Source organism: Hippopotamus amphibius, chromosome 9, assembly GCF_030028045.1.
Source record: "Hippopotamus amphibius kiboko isolate mHipAmp2 chromosome 9, mHipAmp2.hap2, whole genome shotgun sequence".
Classification (NCBI taxonomy): domain Eukaryota; kingdom Metazoa; phylum Chordata; class Mammalia; order Artiodactyla; family Hippopotamidae; genus Hippopotamus; species Hippopotamus amphibius.
In genome coordinates this window covers 40,602,376-40,626,415 of record NC_080194.1, presented here as the reverse complement: position 1 = coordinate 40,626,415, position 24,040 = coordinate 40,602,376, and the positions used below count along the sequence as shown (strand labels likewise).

At 37.6% G+C, this 24,040-nt stretch overlaps 3 protein-coding genes across 3 annotated transcripts; 1 reads left to right on the top strand and 2 right to left on the bottom strand.

The window, feature by feature from the left end:
- Nucleotides 1-5,543: 5,543 nt before the first annotated feature.
- On the bottom strand, nt 5,544-6,479 carry LOC130828962 (olfactory receptor 51A7-like). Its single transcript, XM_057695016.1, has one exon. It carries the CDS (start codon nt 6,477-6,479, stop codon nt 5,544-5,546), a length of 936 nt encoding a protein of 311 aa, XP_057550999.1.
- Nucleotides 6,480-15,076: 8,597 nt separating this feature from the next.
- On the top strand, nt 15,077-16,016 carry LOC130861697 (olfactory receptor 51A7). Its single transcript, XM_057750805.1, is given in 2 exon segments — nt 15,077-15,880; nt 15,882-16,016. Coding segments are annotated over 2 exon segments (939 nt in total).
- Nucleotides 16,017-22,808: 6,792 nt separating this feature from the next.
- On the bottom strand, nt 22,809-23,750 carry LOC130861504 (olfactory receptor 51G2). Its single transcript, XM_057750440.1, has one exon. The coding sequence runs from the start codon at nt 23,748-23,750 to the stop codon at nt 22,809-22,811; it is 942 nt and encodes a 313-aa protein (XP_057606423.1).
- Between the last annotated feature and the right edge of the window lie 290 nt (nt 23,751-24,040).

The following is a 24,040-nucleotide window of genomic DNA, read 5'->3' as shown; positions in this document are numbered from 1 at the left end:
AGGACTGTACCTTATCTTTATTCGCCCTGGTTTCTGGGGTTGTTCATTTTCTACCTAGCTGTTAGGCTCCTTGACCTTTTGGTGTGCTTGTTACCATAGAATTGTACAGTGATTTTGATGCTTTTTAATACAAAATCTTTGGATTACCTCTATAAACAATATTTATTTTGTGAAGAAGTAACCTCAGTACAGGGTTGATAGGATATTGGAATAATTCTCCTAATTTTTGTTTCACACACAGTTATGAAATTTTAGTTCCACTCAGAAATTCATGTCTGAGCTCAATGGACCAAACACATGTTCCGATCTGAGCTGCCTGTCTCCTCCCTCTATGCCAAGTTCCTATTCCTAGCAGACAGAGAATACCATTCCCAAATTTTGGTTTGTTTGCCTCAGCTTTCTTTTCAGTTCCCACACTGACAACTCTGTGACTCTGCTTTGCCCAAACCCCAACCCCCTTTGCTCTAATCATTAACAGTGATATCCACATATTGTTTACAGTGAACATTATTTGCATGGTTTTCTTTGTATACAGCATATTTAAGTTCTTTTGCTATCTCCTTGGGGTAACTTAACCATCACACAAATGTGTATGACAGAAGCCTGTATTTTAAGTGGAGAGAAACCAATGTATGGCCATACAGAAAGTAGCGCAATTGGAAATAACATTCGGTTTTTCAGGCTCCAAGGCCAGCATCACAGACAGAAGCTCTCTTGGCCTCATGCACTTTGTGGGAAACCTTTGTATTTCTTTATACTACAATTCAGTATTTCAGATTTCAATTTTCCATTCCCATGTTGCTGCCAAGTAAGTGTCTCTTTGGTTCTAACCCTTTCAACAGGATAAAATACAACTATTATGTGAAAGTTCAAGAGTCCCAAGATGCACCTAGCTATAGATGTAGAATATCTATTAATACATCTTGTTGCAGAAAAAGGATTAAGAATAGAAGACTTTTTTTTTATTAGTCAAGAAGCCTATTAGTGAGTCCAGAATAAAAAAATCTTAAGGAAAGAGACTTAAATAAGATAATTTGTGAATTTAGATAGGTGAATTTAGATAGGCGAATTTAGAGGAATAGAGGTGAGGCATAGAAAACTGTCAGAGAATTGGGCATGTTGTAGATGAGGTTACATGGTACTCTCTGAGGATTCCAGGGAATGACATAAAATGCCAAACAATATTTTTCAATATTTATGTTTTTGAGTCCAGACATTACTATGTCTGGAAAGAGGGCTTGTGTAGCAACTACGAAAGGCCAGTGGAGACGAAGAGCTATGAAACGGGAGAGAATAAAATTTTTCTCTTAAAGAGCATCATCCTACAGCAGAAGCCGTGACCCTGAAACCAGCCTGTGGCAGAGTAGACAGCCCAGGCCACACCCTAAGCTAACCATCCAAACATTTCCTCCCAGTTTTCACCAATATCAATGGCTTTTTAACTGCTTCTTTAAAGACCTTTCTAAAAATATTTGTGTGTGTGTGTGCATATCCACAACACTATTCACAATTCATAAATTTAGAAACACATGGAAAAAAAAACACTTTTTTAAAAATTTTATTGGAGTATACTTGATTTACAGTGTTGTGTTAGTTTCAGGTGTACAGCAAAATGAATCAGTTATACATATACATATATGTACTCCTTTTTTAGATTTTTTTCCCATATAGGCCATTATAGAGTATTGAGTAGAATTCCCTGTGCTATATTTATCCCTGTGCTTATTAATTATCTATTTTATATATAATAGTGTATATATGTCAATCCCAATCTCCCAATTTATCTCTCCCCACTTCTCCCTTGGTAACCATAAGTTTTTTGTTTTTTGTTTTTTTTCATTTTTGTAAGTCTGATACCAAAATGTGTTGGCAGCAAACAATAAAGTTAACATGAGCTATTGTGAATATACTTATGGCCATTATTTATCTCACAGTGAGTGACTATTAACATATTTCATTTCAGTAATATAGCTGGGTTAGAGTATAAGATAATGCCTCAAGAGTTATAGGGACTTTTTAAAGTATAAAGAATTCTTGAATTCCAAGAGTTTTCGATAAGCAATTATGGAAATGCATAATCGTTCTTCCAGTTTGATGATGGTCAGTATCTAAGGCAGTCTTCCATATGTGTTAATCTCTTACTTCCCCAAATGTACTTCTCATATCCGGCTCAAAATTCAACTGCTCAATATCAAAGTTGCCTGCTTAATGTTGAAAACATTTTCATCAGTGTACTTTATTGTAATTGTTATTAGGACTTGACTTTGCATTTTGGTGTTATTTCAAGCTATTTATTTAATATATTTGGGGTTTTTAAAATTATAAATGTCATATATATGTATATACCTATTCATATATAATTAAAATTGTGACTATTAAGAAATACAGAAAAATATTTAAAAGACCACAATAATCATTCACAATTTTACCAATGAGAAATAAATGATCTATGACCTAATCTTTTGTTTTTAATAAGCAAACGTAGTGCACACACAACATATATTTATAAACCAGGATAACAGTGTATATCTGAATGTATATCTTACTTGTCTGATGTTACTCACTATTTTCTATTAAATCATATTTTACATTAGACTCATCTTCCTCAAGGAAGCTTTCCTCTGATTCTTCACTAAAATAGGCAAATTGCCATTCTTTTATTTGTGCTTTCTTATATATGTGCTTAAACTTACCATACTTTACTCAGTGAATTTAATTATTTATTTGCTTGTTCTCGCCACCACCAGACTATAAGCTTGATGATAGGTCTATGTTTTATGTCTCATTTAATCCTCAACATCTAACATAGTGCTCAGCACATACCACTTTGTTAATACTGTGTTGCATGGGTGAATAATATTTAATATTATTTGTATATCATGGTTTATGTTACATTTCTTATTAGTTAACATTTCAGTAGTTTATGGTATTTTTATTGTAGCAAATAACTCTCAGAATATATTCTTCTAAATACATATTTGATCACACCTAGAATGTGAATGATTAAATTTAGTGGATAAGGTTGCAGGCTCTGGAAACATACTACCTGGGTTAGATTCCAGTTCCTGACACTACAGCTCTGTCCTTGTAAAAGTTAACTTCTCAAAGCTTTAAATTCTTAATCCCCAAAACAGAGAGAACTAATAAAATCTACCTTCCCATATTCTTGCAAAAATTAACAGAGTTAATATAGGTAAATATATAGCCCAATGTTTGGTACCTTACCATATTTTACTCAGTGAACATTGAATATATCATATTATTATCTTCTGAATGATAACTATTTAAATGTTATTCATATATCTAATTGCTTTTCAGTAGAAACATACAACAATTTTCCTTCCTGCTTTTACATATTTCTAATTTCCTTAGAAAATTGTTCCCATACAGAGATTAATTAATTTATATTTCAGTAGATTTAAAAAGTATCTTTGTACTTAATTCTGAATTTATTTTAGTTTATTTTTGTGTGTGATTAAAGGTCACACAAATATGTTTTTAAATAGGGTTAATTTTTTCTACCATAATTATTTGAATAATCAATCTATTTTCCATAATGTTCTGATATTCCTTAATCATATATTAAGTTTTCATATCATGTATGGTGTATTGCAGTGTGTTTATTTCCTTGTTTTTTCCATTGATTTATTGAGCAAACTACAAAGAATTTATAGCTGTGTCATAAATGTATCATAAATAGCCTTATTACAGTTTCTATTTATTATTATCTTATATTCTCTAGTTTACTCTTATAAATCTATTTTTGGAATTATTTTGGTAAATTCCTAAAAACATGCTACTGGAAGCTTGATTGGAAATGCATTAAACCTGTATAGTAATTGAGGAAAACAGAAAAATTGAAACCTATTCACTGTTTGGATCAAGAGATGACATTTGCTGACATCTCATGACTTGTAAAGATTTGAATTTCTGAGTTGAGGGTGAACACCAAAAAAAGAATAAGTATTCTCCCTCGTGCTTTTCTTGACAATGTATTTGCTTTTTCTTGTGGTTAAACAGGACGTGAACTGTTTTAGGGGGCAGCTTCCTTGACTTAAAATGTATAGTTACTCCTTACTGATTTTGTACTAGGTTTTCTATCATTTCAGATATTCTGGGTGCTTGTAATTTATCATCATATTCTGAACTGTCAAAATCTTTTAATGTTGTTGTTCTGATTGACTTTTTTTTTTTTTCAAAATGAGTTGGGAAATGTGTCAGACCGCTATCTAGATGTCATTTACATACACTGTACAAGTATTGGAAATATGCCAATCAATTCGATGTGTGCAGTTATTTTAAGGAAATAAAATACAAGTAAGAGAGACAGACATGTGAACTAATAAATGTAACAACTGGAAACCGTTGGGGGCCACAGAAAAAGAATTTATTAATACAAACTGCGAGGAGGTACAAAAAGTTGTCCCTCCTTTCCCTGATTAAACTGTGGACATTGAGACAACATTAGCTATTGAACAATAAGAACTCAGTTAAACTTACCTGGGGATATCAAATTTATATGACTATTTAGCCATCAGAGAACAACTTCTTCAAAATGGTTCTTTGGAACATACAATATAAATTATTTTTGAGTTCAACTCGGAAAGTAAAATATTGAAATTTATTAACAGTAAATTTTTTCCATTTCACAGTACAAATAGTTAAGGGTTGGTTGGCTCATTCTAAATTTTATGTTTTATGCTATTCTAAATTTTATGTTGTATACCTTTGTCCCCTACTAAATACTCACGAATAAAAGGTGAACAAGAAACAAATGAATTTTACAGGAAATAATTTGAGATAATCAGTCATCAATAGTTGGCTATTAATCTTTTTAAGAATGGAACTATATATGCATGAATATGATTTTATATTGCTTAATATATAGTCATTTTTTTCTGCTAGCTTAAAACTATTTCTAGCTTGTTTAGTGTAACTGAGTATGTTGAATACCAAAATACCAAGTTCCTATAAAAGCATGAAAACCATTATTTTAGAACACATATTTTAGAGTAGTTGACCAAGAATATCAGTGCTTTAAAAATTACTGTGTTACTAGCTTTCCTATTTCTTACCAGTAGCAGAATTGTCCCTCTGTTTTCTTTTTAGTAGCTATGACCTCTTGGAACCATTTGTAAGTTAGAGAAAAAGACCCGACCTGACTTAAAGAATGTTACGAAAGAGTTTATTGTCATAATTCAAGGCTATGAGACCTCTAAACTAAAAGAGAATTACTGGTTGTCACTACTTGATGGTTAGAAAAAGAGCAAAGAGAGAAATCTATAAGCAACACATACTTGACAATAGACTGTTTCACTTAAATGGGAAATCAAGAATTCAAATGAAATTGACTGAAGTCCCCTCAATAAATACACATCAGAAGCCTGCATAAAAGAAAATCAGTAACTGGTTTGGGCTAAAGGCCTTAGCCTCCAGCCAGCTCCTCTGATATTCATTCTCTACAATGGAACACAATACTTTGCTTAGAAAGGTATTGTTTTATTCCCCGACCCTGTGATCCTGCCTCACTTTTTCACATACCTTTACTTTAGACCCAATTTCCCCAGAACCTTCTCACGAATTTGCTGTGTCTTCACACAGTAGACGATGGGGTTCATCAGAGGTGGCGCTAGCAAGAAAACGTCCGCAATGAGGATTATGGCCACTGGGGACTTGAGCTTGCCAAAGCGGTGCATGGAGGCCAAAGCAATGATGGGTACGTAGAAGATGAGCACAGCACAGATATGGGAGACACAGGTGTTGAGCGCCTTGAGCCGCTCTTTTTGGGATCCAATTCCCATCACGGTCTTCAGGATGAATATGTAAGACACAGCAATGAACACACTGTCTGTCATCATACAGAGAGCAACAAAGAAGCCATAGAAAAAGTTGACTGTGTTGTCAGAGCAGGCAAGCTTCATGACATCCTGGTGGAGACAGTAAGAGTGAGAAAGCAGGCTTTTCCTACAATAGGTCAATCTTTTGAGAGTGAAAGGAAATGGGAGCACTAAGAGCATGCTTTTAATGAGAAATGCCAGGCCCATTTTGGCCACTCTGGCATTGGTGAGGATGGAGATATATCTCAGAGGGTTGCGAATGGCCAAAAAGCGGTCAAAAGACATGACCAGGAGCACTGAGGACTCCATATCTGTGAATCCGTGGATAAAGAATTCTTGAACAAAGCAGGCATCTGGGGAAATTCCTGTAGCATTGAAAGCAAAGACCCTCAGCATAGTGGGGAGAGATGAGAGGGACAGCCCCAGGTCAGAGACAGCCAACATGGAAAGGAAATAGTACATGGGTGCGTGGAGTGAGGGCTCCGTCCTGATCACAAAGAGGATGGTGCAATTGCCGAGGATGGCCACCAGGTACATGAGGCAGATGGGGACAGAGATCCAAATGTGAACATGCTCCAGTCCTGGTATTCTAATCAGGAAGAAGGTGTTGGTCTCCATTTTAGAGTAATTGAGAGTGTACATGATGATTTGATTGGAAAGTATCTATTCCCAGATCTGAAATGACACTTTCAACATAGGTCTATTTGCTCATCTCCCTCCTTTTAGCACTTTTGTCTGAGACATAAAAAGAGAAAATATCATTTTGAAAGGCTTCTCATATCAAAGAATAAAAGAATGAGGTATTTCTTCTGAATAGACTATTGATAATGTAATCAGATAATGTTAATTGACAAGGAGAACCAGGGATATCGCACTTCTCCATAAAGTCCTGAGAAAAAATACCCACATAAAGAGCATGTCCTGCAAATAAATTCCCCTTTTACTATTAGGCTTTGCCCCTCCCCATCCCTAACCTAATGAAACAATTGATACAGACAGGCTAAATTATAGGGTAGCTCTTTCTGCTTGATCCAAGGTGAGCTTAGAATTAAAAAAAATGAGGAAACTGAAAAATTGAGATTTTAGGATAACAGTAAGTGGTTTCTCCGATTTCTAGAGAGTTTTGCTTCACACATTTTTCAGGCCAGGCCTTGAGCTGACTTTACTTACAAGCTCTCTGTAGAGCTTGCTACCAAAGTTGGTAGCAAAATCCAGCAAGTAGAACCAGCTGTGACATAGTAAAGGTAAAGGTACATAATCAATACCTGCTCAGTCACATCAAGAAGCAAGTAAGAGAGAGATGGCTCTTAACAAGCTGGAAGCAGGAAAAAAGAGGAATAAATCTTTCAAAAAGAGAGAAAAAAGAAAACATTGGGAACTATTACTACGTGCTAGACATTGTGTTAGATACTTTTTACATGCAGATAGTTAAAAAATGTTTGTTCCATTTTTACGTGAACTTGAAAATAAATACTTATCTGTGAAGCCTCATATGCTTACTGATGAACAGGGAATAGTAAAATAGCAGAATTACTTTGAGGATACGAGATATGGTTGGCAAAGTCCTGACCAGTCTGAAACATAATTAGCCTCCTAATAGCAACAGTTATTATAAAAAGGGCACAGTGCATTTGGTTCTCAAGTACAATGACTTATGTGGAGAAATTACTCAAGAATTTCAAGTAAATTAAATGCCTTTTATTACTAAAAGGAATTACCCCAATGTTCATTGCAGCACTATTTATAATAGCCAGGTCATGGAAGCAACCTTAAGTGTCCATCGACAGATGAATGGATAAAGAAGAAGTGGTACATATATACAATGGGATATTACTCAGCCATAAAAAGCAACAAAATTGGGTCATTTGTAGAGACACAGATGGACCTAGAGACTGTCATACAGAGTAAAGTAAGTCAGGAAGAGAAAAACAAATCTATGTGGAATCTAGAAAAATGGTACAGATCAACCAGTTTGCAAGGCAGAAATAGAGACAGAGATGTAGAGAACAAGCATATGGACACCAAGAGGGGGAAGTGGGACTGGTGGTGGTGGTGGGATGAATTGGGAGATTGGGATTGACATATATACATTAATATGTATAAAATAGATGACTAATAAGAAAAAATCAAATCATACAATTTAAATATATGCAGTTTATTCTATGTCAATTATATCTCAATATGACTCTTTAAAAGAAAAAAACTAAAGGGAATTAAAATTCAGGGATGCTTTCTCTCAGATGAATGATATCTCAAACTCTTTACATATATTTTATTTAATTCTCAGAGAAAGCCCATGAAGCAGATACTATTATTATCTCTGTTTTATAATTTAGGAAAGAAAGAAATAGCTAATCATGGATAGACCTAGAATTCAAACCTAGCTGTGTCTTATTCTCTGGCTGAATGCCAAGTACTAACTTATGCTGCACCTTAAAGTAGTTTCTTTTTAATCACATGTGATTTATCTGGCATAGCTATGTTGTTCTCAGGTCCCTCTTCCAGTTAACTTGAGGTCTTAATGTCATCTCACCTGACCTTTCTTCCAAGACTAAATAAAGCCCTCTCCTCTGATTTGAGTCTTGTGGCTAAGATCCTGTTATCCATGGCCTGACTTCTGAATCTGGGATATCTGCCTTCCTAGTCTTTGCTTAGGCAGATACATTTTACCCTTTAACATCTGTCATTTCCCCCTTGGAAAGTGGGAGGCCCACAAAACACCATTGCTCCCTGTCTTCACTTCACTGCTGGCGAACCTCTGGGAGGAAAAGGGAGTTTTCTCAAAAGAAAAAGGGGTCTTGCAAGTCCTTGCTATGAGCTCATCCCACAACCCTCTTTTCCTAAAGAGCAAAGGAAACCTGACCACTGGTCTCCAAGTAAGGTGCTTCTTCTCCATGCAGCAAGGCAGGCAGCAGTTGCCTTGAGAGTTTAGTCAATCGAGTGTTTTCACACAAATGTGCCTTTCAGGAGGACGTGGACACTCACCTCCAACTCGTTTTCCATGGAGGATCACTATGTGCCAAAGGCCTCTTCTGGGGCTCCTGAGCAGCCTACACCCACAGCGGTCTTTAGGATCAGCTGTTTGTTATCAGACTGATCTGTCCGTTATCAGCACGGATCTCTTTGCTACATAGGTAGATCCCTGGCTTTCAAACAGGATCAGGAACACAGTTCAAGGTCCATCTTTTCGTCCCATGCGGGTCTGTTTTAGTGAGTGAGTTTTCCTATTTCCCAGTCCCTACCTCACATAGAGTTGTGACTCTATCCAGCATTTTGTCTAACTGTGCGTGAACAACCGGATGTTTTCTGAGATGAACCACAGGTAGGTGAACTGAATGGTGCCAATGGATGGCTAACAGGACTTTTAGTGCATCTTTTAATTTTCACTGCTTCTTCTGCAAATTTAAGTTAAAAGTATCCTCTTATCAGGTAAACCTAGAACCAAGAATCTCCCCCCATTTCTTCTACTGCAATTTCCTTTTAGCTTCTGAAAGCCTCCTATATCAAAAATTCACCCTTATTCATAGTCCTCTCTAAGTCCTAGTTCATAGAGTACACATGTTTTGGACACACCCCAAGACACAAAGCCATATTATAAAACAATATTATATTAGGGCCCTATTGCACTTACCATATAACCACATAGTGAAAGAGAAATGACTTTGGCTACAGGCTTCTTGGCCTCAGCGTAACACATCTGTTAACCAAGACCTTTATATGCAGATCACAGACTCTTTGAGGTGTCTTTTGAGTTTTGTACTTATGGTACAACAATTCCTCCAGCTCTGCTATCCTTGGTAAACACATGATTTCCCTGAGAAATTTCCTAGAAATTCCCAGAAGAGGGCCTGGCACAGGATTGTAGTTTTAACTCATTGGTTCCCACAAGGCCATGAAAAGTTCAGACTGGGATGTTCCACAGATTTTGGACACTTGAACATATCAAGGAGAGCCTGCCAGAGAGATTAGGGAAAGCAGTTGAAGCTACCAAGAAATCATTTAATTCCAAGTTAACTGATACAGTATTTTAGGTTCATCACTTCTTTTTTTTTAATTAATTAATTAATTAATTTTATTGGCTGTGTTGGGTCTTTTTTCTTTTTTTTTTTTTGCTGTGCCCAGGCTTTCTTTTTAGTTGCGGTGAGTGGGGGCTACTCTTCGTTGTGGTGCACGGGCTCCTCATTGCCGTGGCCTCTCTTGTTGTGGAGCATGGGCTCTAGGCGCATGGGCTTCAGTAGTTGCAGCACATGGGCTCAATAGTTGTGGCTCACGGGCTCTAAAGTTCAGGCTCAGTAGTTGTGGCGCACAGGTTTAGTTGCTCCGCGACAGGTGGGATCTTCCTGGAGCAGGGATCGGACCGTGTCCCCTGCATTGGCAGGTGGATTCTCAACCACCGTGCCACCTAGGAAGCCCCAGTTCATCACTTCTTAGTTTCTTTTTATTTTATTGTAGTTAATAAAGATGTTTTCCCTGTTTTACTACTGAAATATAATTTACATAGAGTAAGATGGAAACATCTGAAGTATACGGCCCAATTTTTTATCTACATATGCAACCAAGTAGCATAGAACCAGGGAAGTGCTAAAATCTCCAAATCTGATTATGAATTTGTCTTTTTTTAAGTCCTGTTACTTTTTCTTTGTGTATTTTGAAGCTTTCCTATTACATGTATAAACATGAAGACTGTTATGACTTCTTGATGAATTGACCCTTTTATTATTGCAAAATGTTTTCTTTATTCTTGGTGATATGTCTTGCTTTAAATTCCATGTGCTCTGGAATTTATGGCCACATTCACCATTTGTATTGGAAAGCATGACATATTTTTTCCATCCATTTACACTTAACCTATCTGTGTCTTTTTATTTCACATACAACTTTTGTAGTCAGCATGTTTTTAACCTAGTGTGACAAGGGCTCTTTTATAACTGGGGCCTTTAGCCCATTAGTTAATGTAATTATTAATACATTTGGTTTTATGTCTGCCATTATTTTTTCTTCTTCAATGTCTCATCTGTTTTTCTTCTCTGCACAACTTTACTCACTTCTTTTGAATCTTTAAATCAAATCAGCTCAAGTATGTTTCAGTACTCTATTTTATTTCCTCAATTGACTTTTTGGCTATACTTTTTTGTTTTTGTTTTTTATAGTTGCTTCTTGGATTGTGGTATGCAAACTTAACTTATCAGAGTCCACCATGAATTAATATTACACTACCCCATTGGTAGCATAAGGAACGTTTAGCAGTATACTTCCATTTATCTCATTTTGATCTGTGTGTAATTATTGCTGAGTATGTATTTCTACCTTTGTTACAAATCTCTCAATGGAGAGTAATTCTTTTACTTTAAAAAGTAAATTTTCTTTTACTTTAAAAAGTAAATTATCTTTTCTAGCAAATGAGAAAACATAAAAAATCTTTTATGGTTACTCACATATTCACCCCTTCTAATATTCTTCATTTTTTCCTGTTTGAGTTTCCATCTTGTATTACTTTACCTTAGCCTGGAATGCATACAATTTTGGAATACTTGGTTGGAAATCTAACAGGGGATGGCAGGACATGCCTATTTCAAGGCTCATCTAATCACATTTGACAAAGATGGGTCAAATATCAATAAATAAATGGAATCACTGATAAACTATTTTATTTATAAAGTGCTTTCTTAAACATTTGATATTTGTGTATTATTATTTCCCTTTTGTGGATTCTTAAACTGAGGTAAAAAAAAGATGACGGCGTGGCCTCAAATTGGAACTCAAATATTTTGATTACAAATAACCTGTTCTTTTAACTATATTGCCTAGTCTCTGTGACTGTCATATATCAAGCATCCTCCACTGATGTGATTTCTAGCATTTACCTCTCACTTGAGTAGTTTTCCAATTGTTTTGCCTCACAATTGGTCTCTAGCTCCTGTTGGGGTTCCTGTATTGTTGGAGTAATCATAAAAGATTTTTCATCTTTTCCCATTTGCTAGAAAAGATAATTTACTTTTTAAAGTAAAAAAATTAGCAAAGAGTTAATGTATTAGGTAAAACCCTTTCTATTTAAGTTTCCTGGGAGATTCCAGAGAGCAGACTGTTTTTTTATTCCTCCCAAGGGGCTACACCCCCAAGGGAAATATAAGTAGGCGTGTCTCAATAAAGTGGATGTTAAAGTTGAGAGTTCTTGCTGTTATCTTTCAGGGATATACTGAGCATTCAGTCTTGGTAAGTGCAAGTAGTTAAAAACTTTTTGGAAACCTAAAGCTAGGGCTTTGTTAAACAGTTCATATCTGAAGAAATGACTATGGGAAAGAAGTGGCTTGTGAGTGTGTGTGTGTGTGTAAATGGAGTGTGGATGGGGTTGCATGGTCTGAAGGTTAAAAATGATTTTATTAAATCTGATATTAGGAGAACCCCATCTATTTGATAATATAAGTAATAGTAAGCCTTATTGTCCATTAAATAAAGGAAGAATCTTCTTCGGCCAGTCTAGGACTTGATGTGAAGAAGAAATGGTTAGGAAATTCTTGTTGAAATAATTACTAGTAGTTGGTATTTACTAATATACAAGGATGAGTCAAAAATTATCCGCACTCCGGTTATATTAAAACTTCTATAAATTCTACAGCCAGAATGTGGATAATTTTTGACTAACCCTCATATTTATTATGTAAAGATTATATCAGCCTTTCTAAGATAACTACATGAGAGAGATGCTATTGTTTAAATATTTAACAAAAGAGTAAACATCTTCAGCTTACCCAGATTCACACAGATGGTAAGCTGCAGAGCTGGGGCTTATGCCCGGATGTTTTTACATCAGCCTTGAGGGCTGATTTCTTACCTTGAAGAATGGAGATTCTAAGAAATCTGGGCAATGTTTGATCTGATGACTATCCTCCTTGAAATACTCTCTTCCTCGGGCATGTACTACATTCCACTCTCCTAATTTTTCTCCCAGATCTCTGGATATTCTTGAGCAAGGTGCTCTCAGCAATCTTGCTGCTCTTCAGGGTTCTATCTGAGATTTACATTTTGTATTTTGCACATTTTTCCTAGGTGATCTCATCTACTTTGATGACCACAGATACCAACTATCATGTCAATATTTCTGCACTGACAGCTCTGTTGCGCTGTTTCTCCTGAAGTTCAGACTCCATATCGAAAAGCAGACTCTGTGTAAGAATGAGTTTACTATTGAAAATCTAGGTGAGTGGAGTGAGCATAAATATCCCTTGTTTACTACTACAAAAGAAAGGGAGATGGCACTAAGAAATTATTCTACGTCTTACATTTCTTCCACTCACATTTATTCTTTGCACATTTGCTGAGAACCTTTTATGTTCCAGAAACTACGTTGATGGCAGATACATGAAGACAAATAAAATCCCATCTATACCTTTCAGTACTTAGCAGTCACTGTATAAGGTGGTGATGGTGGGGTTGGGTTAGGTAGGTATACATGAAAACAGTACATTATAAAACAGTGTAGAAACAACCATAATAAAACATGCACAACACAAGAATTCCCTGAAAGACCAAAGTCAGTACCCCTCAGCCAAAGAGGAAAAGAAAAGGGTTAAGTGCTTTTTGGAAATGAGAACTTTTTCTTGGGGAGGAAGGATCAGACCAAAATCTGCTAAATAGATTACATACAGAATGAGTTTCACAGTATTTGAAAATTTACAACTGTCTCCCGAATGTACTTTCTTTGGGCTTGGCATTAGGCTCACTGCCATGGTGGGAGACAAGTAAGAATTGAACAACTGCTTAGAAGCTCCAAGTCTAGCAGATGAGGCTCATTAACAAGCTGACAAAACAGATCTGCATAGAAAGTACCCAGAAAATGTCAAATGTATTGATTAGGGCGGCTTGTTATTTATTGTGTTTTTCTTGGCTATCCTCTAAAGAATTACAAAACAAAATATCAATTCACAATCAATCTTCAATTTAGCTAAATAATTTCCAATGCCCCCTATGTTTTCCATTAAAGATTCATGATTTTTCATCTATTGCAATTTGAACATTAAAACAAATTCTTGAATGAGGTTAACACCTCATGGGAACACTAGGCTTCCTTTGTCTCTCTTTTCATTTTTGTGTCTTTGCCATTTTTTTGCAGTTGAAATTACTAATTTAATAATTTTAATTTATATATGCATGTATTCATCATGCTTGCTAAATATAAATGGGATTTATGACAGTTATCTTAGATTTGTGCATCTCTCCAGTAATTTATACCAATTATTCAATATTGGGATATCCTAAAGCTCAAAAAATTTGGATGTTGCAAGATTGTATATTTTACCTTTGAAAACATAATCTGTGAACTCTTTAATAGACTCTAACAATAAAATCAAAATTTAGTTTAATATGTAGGTGGACTTAAAATTTTTACATTAGAAAGATAAATGGAGTGATTTGGATATTTTTCATTTAGAATTTGACTAATTCAGTCATAGAGATAAAATATAAGATAATCAAGAGAAACAAGATGAACATGATACTACTGTATGGCTTCAACACTTTCTCTTGAAATAATAAAATAATAACCTGGAATGTGGCCCATAGGTGCTTGAGCTAGAAACTATCACATTTCGTGCAGGAGTACAAACGTGAAGGCAATAAGGATATATAACTCCTGAGGATGTATCCATGCTCCATTTCTCCTACTTCTTCATTTGGAAACCACTGTATAATCACTATTAATATTTTACAGATGCTTGTTCATGATTTTTTGAGCCTAGAGTGGTGTTTATACTTGTATAAAATGTGGATAATAAGCACCAAGCTCATAAACTTAAGGCTTAAATTAGTCTGTACATTTACTTTCTAGCATTTGATATTCACCATAGTGTAGATATTTTCAGGGATTTCTGTACAGGAGGACTACTGAAGATCATGTGGAAAAGCTGTAGAAAAGATTCTGAGTATTTCTCACTGACTCAATCAAAGCAGCTCTGCTCTGACATAATTTTCATAGTTGGCTAAAAATGTTGGAACACCATGACCTTAGAATAAATTGTTATAAAAAAATTCCCATGTTAGAGGACATGAGCAAGTTTGAGGGCTTTTGATAAATGTGGGAAGTTGCGTTTTATAAATGTTATGTCAAATATATGTTTCTGAGTATAGTACCTGAAAGAACTGCTCATCCTCCCATGTCCAGCACTGAGTTTTATCCAAAAGTGTTACTGCTTTTTGTTTATGTGATTTCAGATCTGGCTAAAAAGTTTATACTCCCACTTATCATGGTTGTTTGCAATAACTCTGAGGTCCAGCTTTTCCTTCTGACTGGAATTCCAGGACTGGAACATGCCCACATGTGGATCTCTATTCCCATCTGCCTCATGTATCTGGTTGCCATCACGGGCAACAGCACCATTGTCTTTATCATAAAGACAGAGCCCTCACTTCATGAGCCCATGTATTATTTCCTTGCCATGCTGGCTCTCTCTGACCTGGGCCTGTCCTTCTCCTCTCTTCCTACCATGCTGAGAATCTTCTTGTTCAATGCCATGGGAATTTCACCCAATGCCTGCTTTGCTCAAGAATTCTTCATCCATGGATTCACGCTCATGGAGTCCTCGGTGCTGTTAGTTATGTCTTTGGATCGCTTTCTTGCCATTCACAGTCCCCTGAGATACAGTTCTCTCCTCACTAGCAACAGAGTTGCTAAAATGGGACTGATTTTAGCCATCAGGAGCATTCTCTTAGTTCTTCCATTCCCTTTCACTCTAAGGAGATTAAAATACTGTCAGAAGAATCTCCTTTCTCACTCATACTGTTTTCATCAGGATACCATGAAGCTGGCCTGCTCTGACAACAAGGTCGATGTTATCTATGGTTTCTTTGTTGCTCTCTGTACTATGCTGGACTTGACTTTAATTGTTCTGTCTTATATGCTGATCCTGAAGACTGTACTCAGCATTGCATCTCTGGCAGAGAGACTCAAGGCCCTTAGTACCTGTGTCTCCCACATCTGTGCTGTACTCATTTTCTATGTACCCAACATCACCCTGGCTGCCATGCACCGCTTTGCCAAGCACAAAAGCCCCCCTTGCTGTAGTCCTTATAGCAGATATATTCTTGTTGTTGCCGCCCCTAATGAACCCCATTGTGTATTGTGTAAAGACTCAGCAAATCCGGGAGAAGGTCTTGGGGAAGTTGTTTAACATATGTAAGAGATAAGAACTGAAATATTGAGGTAATAAACTATCAACCAATAAGAACTTATTGGCACCTATGTGTTCAGTGCCACAGTGGTTGCTATCTGGAGAACTGGGGGGAGAGTGAAAAGCTGTGCAGTACAGAATTTGTAGTAAAGTCAAGAATATGACATGAAACAGGAAAGGTGAAATAACCATATGACGTGATATGACTCACAGAGGTTTAATTAATGCTTTAAGAGTAATTGAAACAAAACTCTATGTAATAGAACAGTTGGATTTGAGTCAGCCCTTAAAGAATTGATGAAATTTGGACAGATTGAGATTGTTACTCAAGTGGCATTTGTTAACTGTATATATATACATACACACGATGTAGACTCACTATACTAACAAGAAGAAGTAAACTAGAAGGGCATGTAGTAGTTAGGAAGGATGTTAGCTGACTGGAATAGAGCATTTAATTTGGAATAGTGAGAGATAATTTTAAATAATACGACAACCAGATTTTGGAGTACCTAGAAAAGACTTGAAAAGTCTTAATTCAGGAGGCACTGGTGAGACAATTCAATCTCTACAACAAACACCTAACAGGATAAATCAAATTTTAAGAATGGCATGTCTGAAAGCATGAGCAAGATGGGTTGAATTTGAGAAAGATAAAGAGGTCACCGAGAACCTGCTCCAATAATTCGACTATGTGGACTTCCCTGGTGGCACAGTGGTTAAGAATCCGCCTGCCAGTGCAGGGGACACAGGTTCAACCCCTGGTCTGGGAAGATCCCACATGCCACAGAGTAACTAAGCCTGTGTGCCACAACTACTGAGATGCGTTCTAGCGCCCGTGAGCCACAACTACTGAAGCCCATGTGCTCTACGGTCTGTGTGCCACAACGACTGAGCCTGCATGCTACAACTATTGAAGCCTGTGTACCTAGAGCCCATGCTCTGCAACAAGAGAAGCCACCACACTAAGAAGCCCACACACCACAACAAAGAGTAGCCCCCGCTCGCCACAACTACAGAAAGCCCACCTGCAGCAATGAAGACCCACCTGCAGACAAAAAAACAAACAAAACAAAACAAACAAAAAAATTCCAGTATGAAGCAGTGATTCTGGGAAAGGCAGAGAGAATAAAATCATTTAGGATTTTTGTTGTTGTTTCTTTTTTTAAAAAATAAATGTAATTGATAGGAAATTCACAAATTCCACTAACGAATATGTGACATATGTGACTGAACATTCAAAGACAGACATCTTGAAGACAGTTTGAAATAGGAGGTTGGCATGCTGCTTATCTGTCATGACTAGAAAAGTAGCATTGTCTTCATTTGCAAGACTATAGAACTTAGGTGTAGACATGGAAGTAAGTATATGTTTTAACCAAAGCTGGGTCATCAAGCTAGGAAGATCCTCCCTTACGAGATTTCACTAACATTGTTTTTCACCCATCGATTGTTACTGAAGCTGTTTTAGTTCAGATTTAAAACTTTCCCTGGATTATCCAATCATTCTGTACACTGAGATTAGCTACTTGAAAGATCTTTTTAAAATGTAACTGTAACTACACTCAGAATACTTCAATAGCTGTCCAATAAGTTACAAGATAATGGCAAGGCTCTGTATATGCACAAAGGGCTCTCCATCACTTAATGCTGGCTTTTCTCTATTACTTTATCTGTTAATACACTGCCTTGTGCTTCGTCAGTGTAACATAAATGCATCACCGTTACTTACACCTAAACCTTTGCTTATGGTGTGTTTTATGTCAGGAACACTGTATTAATTTTCTACTGTTGCATAACAAATTATCATAAACTTAGTGGCTTAAAACAACACAAATTTATTATCTTACAATTCTATGTGTTAGAGGTCTGACATGCGTCTTACTGGCTAAAATCAAGGTGTTGGCACGCCTGCATTTTTTTCTGGAGGCACCAGAGGAGAATCTGTTTCTTTGCCTTTTCCAGCTTCTGAGGCTGCCCTCATTTTTTGACTCATGGCTCGCTCCTTCCGTATTCAAGTCCAGCAATATTAGATCATTAATGGCTTATGTGATATGGTCACCACCACCTCTATTTCCTTATTCTTACTGTGTTCTCCTTTGCAACGGTGCCAGACACAGTGTCATTCTTAACACACCTTAAACATGAAGATGTGTTCCTATTTTGAACTTTTGTACATGCTCTTCTCTTTACATAGGATCCTTTCCCTAAGATGTCTTTGTGCTGCTTCATTACTTCCTAGAAACATCACCTTCTCAAGAAGAATATTTTCTTGAGATTAAAAAAAAATTACAACTTTCCAGAACACAGCTAATATCCATTTCCTACATTAATTTTTCTTCACAGCACTTTTCACCATCCAACTTACTATGTCTTTTATTTATTACTCATGTTATTGCTTGCCTACCTCTAATAACATCTGAGGCTCCTGTGGACAGTGTTCTTGTCTGTTCTTTCACTGTTCTATTCATACAGCCTGCTAAAACAGGTATTCAATAGGTACTGGTTGAATGAATTACTCCATCTATAGTCACTGTAAGTTCTGATCCCTGTGTATGTGTGGCTGCATCTCAAGACACTCTTCTCCTCTCACTCTACCATTTTGGTGGTTCTCAACAAGAATTATTTGTAGTTTCTAAACATGGAATGCCCTTTGTCATCTCTTGATTCTTTCACAAAATACTTGCTTTAGTAAAAAGGCGATTCTTTTCTCATCTTTACCTGGATAACTCTAATCTGGCATTTAGGACTCAATTTGTAGATCATGCTAAACACTAAAATATTCCAGATACCCCTACTGGACTATAAATTCCTTGAGGGTGGCAAATGTATCCTGTTTACCAATTTATTCCTGGTAACTGTTATAAAAGTCAATCATGAAGTGGTTTTTTTTTTTTTTAATTGGGGTATAGTTGCTTTACAATGTTGTGTTAGTTTCTGCTGTAAAACGAAGTGAATCAGCTATATGTGTACATATATCGCCTCCCTCTTGGACCTCCCTCCCACTCATCTAGGTCACCCCAGAGCACCAAGCTGAGCTCCTCGTGCTATACAGCCGGTTCCTGCTGGGTATCTGTTTTACACATGGTAGTGTATATATGCCAATCCCAACCTTCCAATTCATCCCACATCCTTCCCCTCCGCTGTGTCCACATGTCCATTCTCTAGGTCTGTGTCTCTATTCTTGCCCTGCAAATAGGTTCATCTGTGCCATTTTTTATTACATGCCTTAATAAACAATATTTGTTTTTCTCTTTCTGACTTATTTCACTCTGTATGACAGACTCTAGGTCCATCCAGGTCTCTTCAAATGACCCAATTTTGTTCCTTTTTATGGGCTGAGTAATATTTCATTGTATATATGTACCACATCTTCTTTATCCATTCATCTGTCAATGGACATTTAGGTTGCTTCCATGTCCTGGCTATTGTAAATAGTGCTGCAGTGAACATTGGGATGCATGTATCATTTTGAATTATGGTTTTCTCAGGGTATATGCCCAGTAGTGGAATTGCTGGGTCACATGGTAGTTCTATTTTTAGTTTTTTTAAGGAATCTCCATATTGTTCTCCGCAGTGGCTGTATGAATTTACATTCTCACCAACAGTGCATGGGGGTTCCCTATTCTCCACACCCTCTCCAGCATTTACTATTTGTAGATTTTTTGGCGATGGCCATTCTGAGAGTGAATGAATGAATGAAGGAGGTTGGTTCCACATTCACGCATAAAGGCTGTCCTCTAGGCTTTGCTGCAGTCCCATAGCCTGTTACAAGGATTGCCTTTCTTTTTAACAAGGTCATCAGAGGAGTTTGGGCCTCAGAATTCTCACAGGAGGGTGCAATTCATTCCTTCCCTTTCTCAGCAGTTCTGGGTTACATACACTGCAAAGTTTAACAATTATGATCTTAGATACACAGGGTTTGATCCTAGGTCCCTCAGAGCATTTTAAAGTATTTCTTATGGTCACATTTCAATTTCACACATCAAGGAGTCTTTCTGACAGTGACCTTTAAACATCAGCTTTGCCTAGCACTCCTCTCTCCTGTTTTTAATATCAATTGATTACTTGCTAATTTTCCACCAATTAACGTAGCTGCTTGCTCACTTAGCTCTAGCCATACTGGTCCTTCTGCTTTTCCTACAATATTCTAGGTTTGGTTTTTTTTTTGTTTGTTTTTTTCCACCTCAGGCCCTTGACACTTGTTCTGCCTTTTTGGAATGCTCGTTCTTTAAATCTTTTCATATCTCACTCTGTCACATAATTTAGAAGTTTGCTTGAAAACTCCCTCCTTACAGAGGCCTTCCCTGCTCACACATTCTTGCATCCCTTTCTACCTGTTATCCCACTTTGTTTCCTTCAGAGCCCTTAGCACTGTCTGAAATGCTTACTCATTGACTTTTCTATTGTCTGTCTCTCCCACCAAAATGTAAGTCAATGGCACATTCTTTCATTATTATTGTTTTTTTTTCTACTATATTACTGGAATGCAGACTCTGCCTAGAGAATAGCACACTCAGCAACTATTTGTAGAATGAGGGAATGTTCCTCCACCCACACAGTTCTGTCCATTTAACTTCTGCTTGTTCTTTAAGCTAAGAATATTCCCTCTGGAAAATTATCCGTGGTTCTCCTTCCTCTCAGGGCTGTTTCAGGGCTTCCTCTCTGACTTATCATACATTCTCCATGATATGTTTTTTCTGTGTTATTAGCTTTTATTTTAAGAATGAAAATAACTAAAATTTATTTTGAGCTGAAAAACATGCTAAGATTTATTTTGAAACTTCATATACATCATATATTTAAATTAGAAAGCCTTTCGGGATAGATATTGTTAGATCCATTCTAATAGAAAATTGAGCTCATGTAAATAAAATAATTTTCTTAAGTCACACAGTTAAAAAGTAGAACTTTCCAAGCCTGACTCCAAGTATAGTATACTAAGTATATCCCAATAACTCTTTAATTCATTATAAGATATAAGAGAACATGACTCCCATTGGAAGACTGAAATTGCATGTACATGGCATAGATATAGATTCTAGCTGTGGAATTTTACACAAGCTTCAGAATTTGCAGTGGCTTTATGGCTTTTTTGAAGTTTTGTGTGTACAAAGACACACAAGACATAAACCACCCTTGACACTCAGGCATCTATTCTATTTTATTCTATTTGCTGTGATTAAGTAATCTTTCACATGATGTCACCTAAGGTTCCATGATTGCAGACAGCTTTCTTATGCCAGACAGGATGAGGCGCTGGTTGGAGATGGGGGTGGGGGTGGGGCATGACCCATCAAGAGTTAAATGTCAAATATGCTAGGCAGCCTTGAATGAAACTAACTTCAAGTGAGAACTGGCTCCACATAAAGGTCATAGTAGAGGAAGCTGTCCTTGGCCCTCTGCCCCTCCCTTTCTTGACCCTGCACTAAAATTATGCAGGAACATGGCATCCTCATGCTTCCCTCTAGATGTTTAAAGATCTCCTCGGCAGCATCTTATCCAGGTCTGCTTTCCTTGCAGGTACCTCCAAGTCAAAATTACAAATACTATATTGACCAGTATTATTCAAAATATATGTATTTTTAATCTGGACCGATGCGGGTGTACAGTTGTAATGCACAGATAAGACGGTATAAGGAATTCTCTCTTTTTGGTTCATTGGCTTATGACATTCTGATAGGGTCAGTGCCTTAACCTCTTTCCACTTACCACCACCCACCCCCATGTTCTCTACTCTTCCCTGACTTGCTAGGGAACAACAATGACAACAAAAACAACTTCCGATATTTCCCTAAAAACAGTGTCCTCTCTCTCACCTATGCCTCAGTTTTGCACATGTTGTTCTTCCAGGCTGGACCATAACTTTCCAGTTTGACTGTCTAACTCCTATACATCCCTTAAAGCTGGCTACTATGCCAACTCAGGGAAACCTTTCATGACACTCTCTTTCCCCAGCTGGAGGAAAATATCTTTCTTTTAGCTCCCATATCAATTTCTTTTTACTTTAACAGTTAACATATCTTTGTATAATAAACCATCCCAAACTGTAGTGCCTTAAAAAAGCAAGCATTTCTTTAGCCTACAAATCTGCAGTTTGGGCTAGGCTCAGAGTACATGGACCCTTTCTTTCACTGGGTGCTAACAGGAGAGACTGGAAGCATGGGGGTTGGGACAATTTGAAGATTTGCTGACTCACTAGTAGTTGATAATGACCCAGCTAAGGCTGAGACCTCAGCTGGGTCTACTGGCTGAAACACCTAAATGTGGCCTCTCCATGTGGTTTGGGCTTCTGCTTAGTGTGGTGGCTGTGTTTGAAAGCAAGCACTGCGTGAGATAAATAGAGATATAGATGCACATAGAAATAGAGTTAGAGAAAAAGAGAGAGAGAAAGAAAGAGAGAGAGAGTGAGTACCAGTGAATAACATATCAGCTTTCATGACCTAGCCTTGGAAGATCTTATAGCATCACTACCTAACATTCAATTCATTGAGACAGTTACAAAGTCCAACCCAGTTACAGAGGGAGAAGAAATAGATTCTACCACCTGATGGAGAAGTGACAAGTTTTTGGAAGAGGATGGGAGATCAGAAATGTTTCTGTGGTCATTTTTTGAAAAAGCAATCTGCCACATCGTAACTGCAGTGTATTTTCCCCCCACCAGAGTGAGGGTTCTGTGAGAGCTGTGACTTCTTGTTTGTTGAGTAAATAAATAACAGTATCCTCCACTTCATGCACATTAGATATTATAAAGAATAGAGGAGTAAGGGTACCGTTAAGAAAAGAGTGCCTCCAAGATTAGACCCAGCTAGGAACAAAAGGCGTGGGTCACACGATCACGGATTTGTTTGGTCTTCACACTGTAGACAATGGGATTCATCAGGGGAGGGAAGAGAAGATACACAAAGCCCATGATGACCTGGACCAGATGAGGTGCCTGCTTCCCAAAGCGGTGGATGACAGACAGGCCGATCATGGGAGTGTAGAAAAGGAGCACAGCACAGATGTGGGAAACACAGGTGTTAAGAGCTTTGAGTCTCTCAACCTTGGATGCAATGGACAGCACAGTGTGCAGGATCCGGGCATAGGAGAAGAGAATGAGCAGTGAGTCTATACCCACTGTGGAAACAATGACAAACATGCCATAGACGCTGTTGGCTCTGCTGTCTGTACAGGCCAGTTTCATCACTTCCTGGTGGAGGCAGTAGGAATGTGAGAGGACTGGGGAGCCACAATACGGGAATCTTTTGAGCATAAAAGGCAATGGGAAAATGAGAGCTACACTGCGGCCCAAGGAAGCCAGGCCAATCCTGCCTATGACTGTGGTGGTGAGAACGGAAGCATAGTGCAAGGGGCGACAAATGGCCACAAAGCGGTCAAAGGCCATGGACAGTAACACAGAGGACTCCAGGAAGGACAAGCAGTGAATGAAAAAGAGCTGGGCAAAACAGGCATCATGACCAATATCTCGTGCCCCAACCCAAAAGATGCCCAGCACTGTAGGGAGGGTGCAAAGAGACAGACCCAGGTCAGTCACAGCCAGCATGGACAGGAAGAGGTACATAGGCTCATGGAGTGAGGGCTCTGTTTTAATGATGAAAAGTACAGTGCAGTTGCTCAGGATGGAGACCAGGTATATGAAGCACAGTGGGATGGAGATCCAGGTGTGCACGTGCTCCAGCCCAGGAATGCCACTCAGCAGGAAGGTGGAGGACATGCTGCTGCTGTTCTCCAGGGACCTCAGTGTCATTGTGTGTGGAGGGAAGCGGGGAGCAGGAGTCCCTCCAAACTCCTGAAATGAATTGAGAAAAAGCTAGTGATTGCACCTAGGAAGAGATTTCAAAAGGGAAATAACAAGAAAGGTTAGAATCAAGTCGACTTAGCTCCTCCAGAGGTCATTTCCTTCTGATTCCTGGTTCCCTCTAAACATTTTTTTTTTTTTTAGAGAAAATATTTTCTTTGAAATTTTTTTTCCTTGCTTCTTCAGGCTAAGAGGTGCAGAACATCTTCTCTATAGCGCTTATACTTCACTATAGCAGA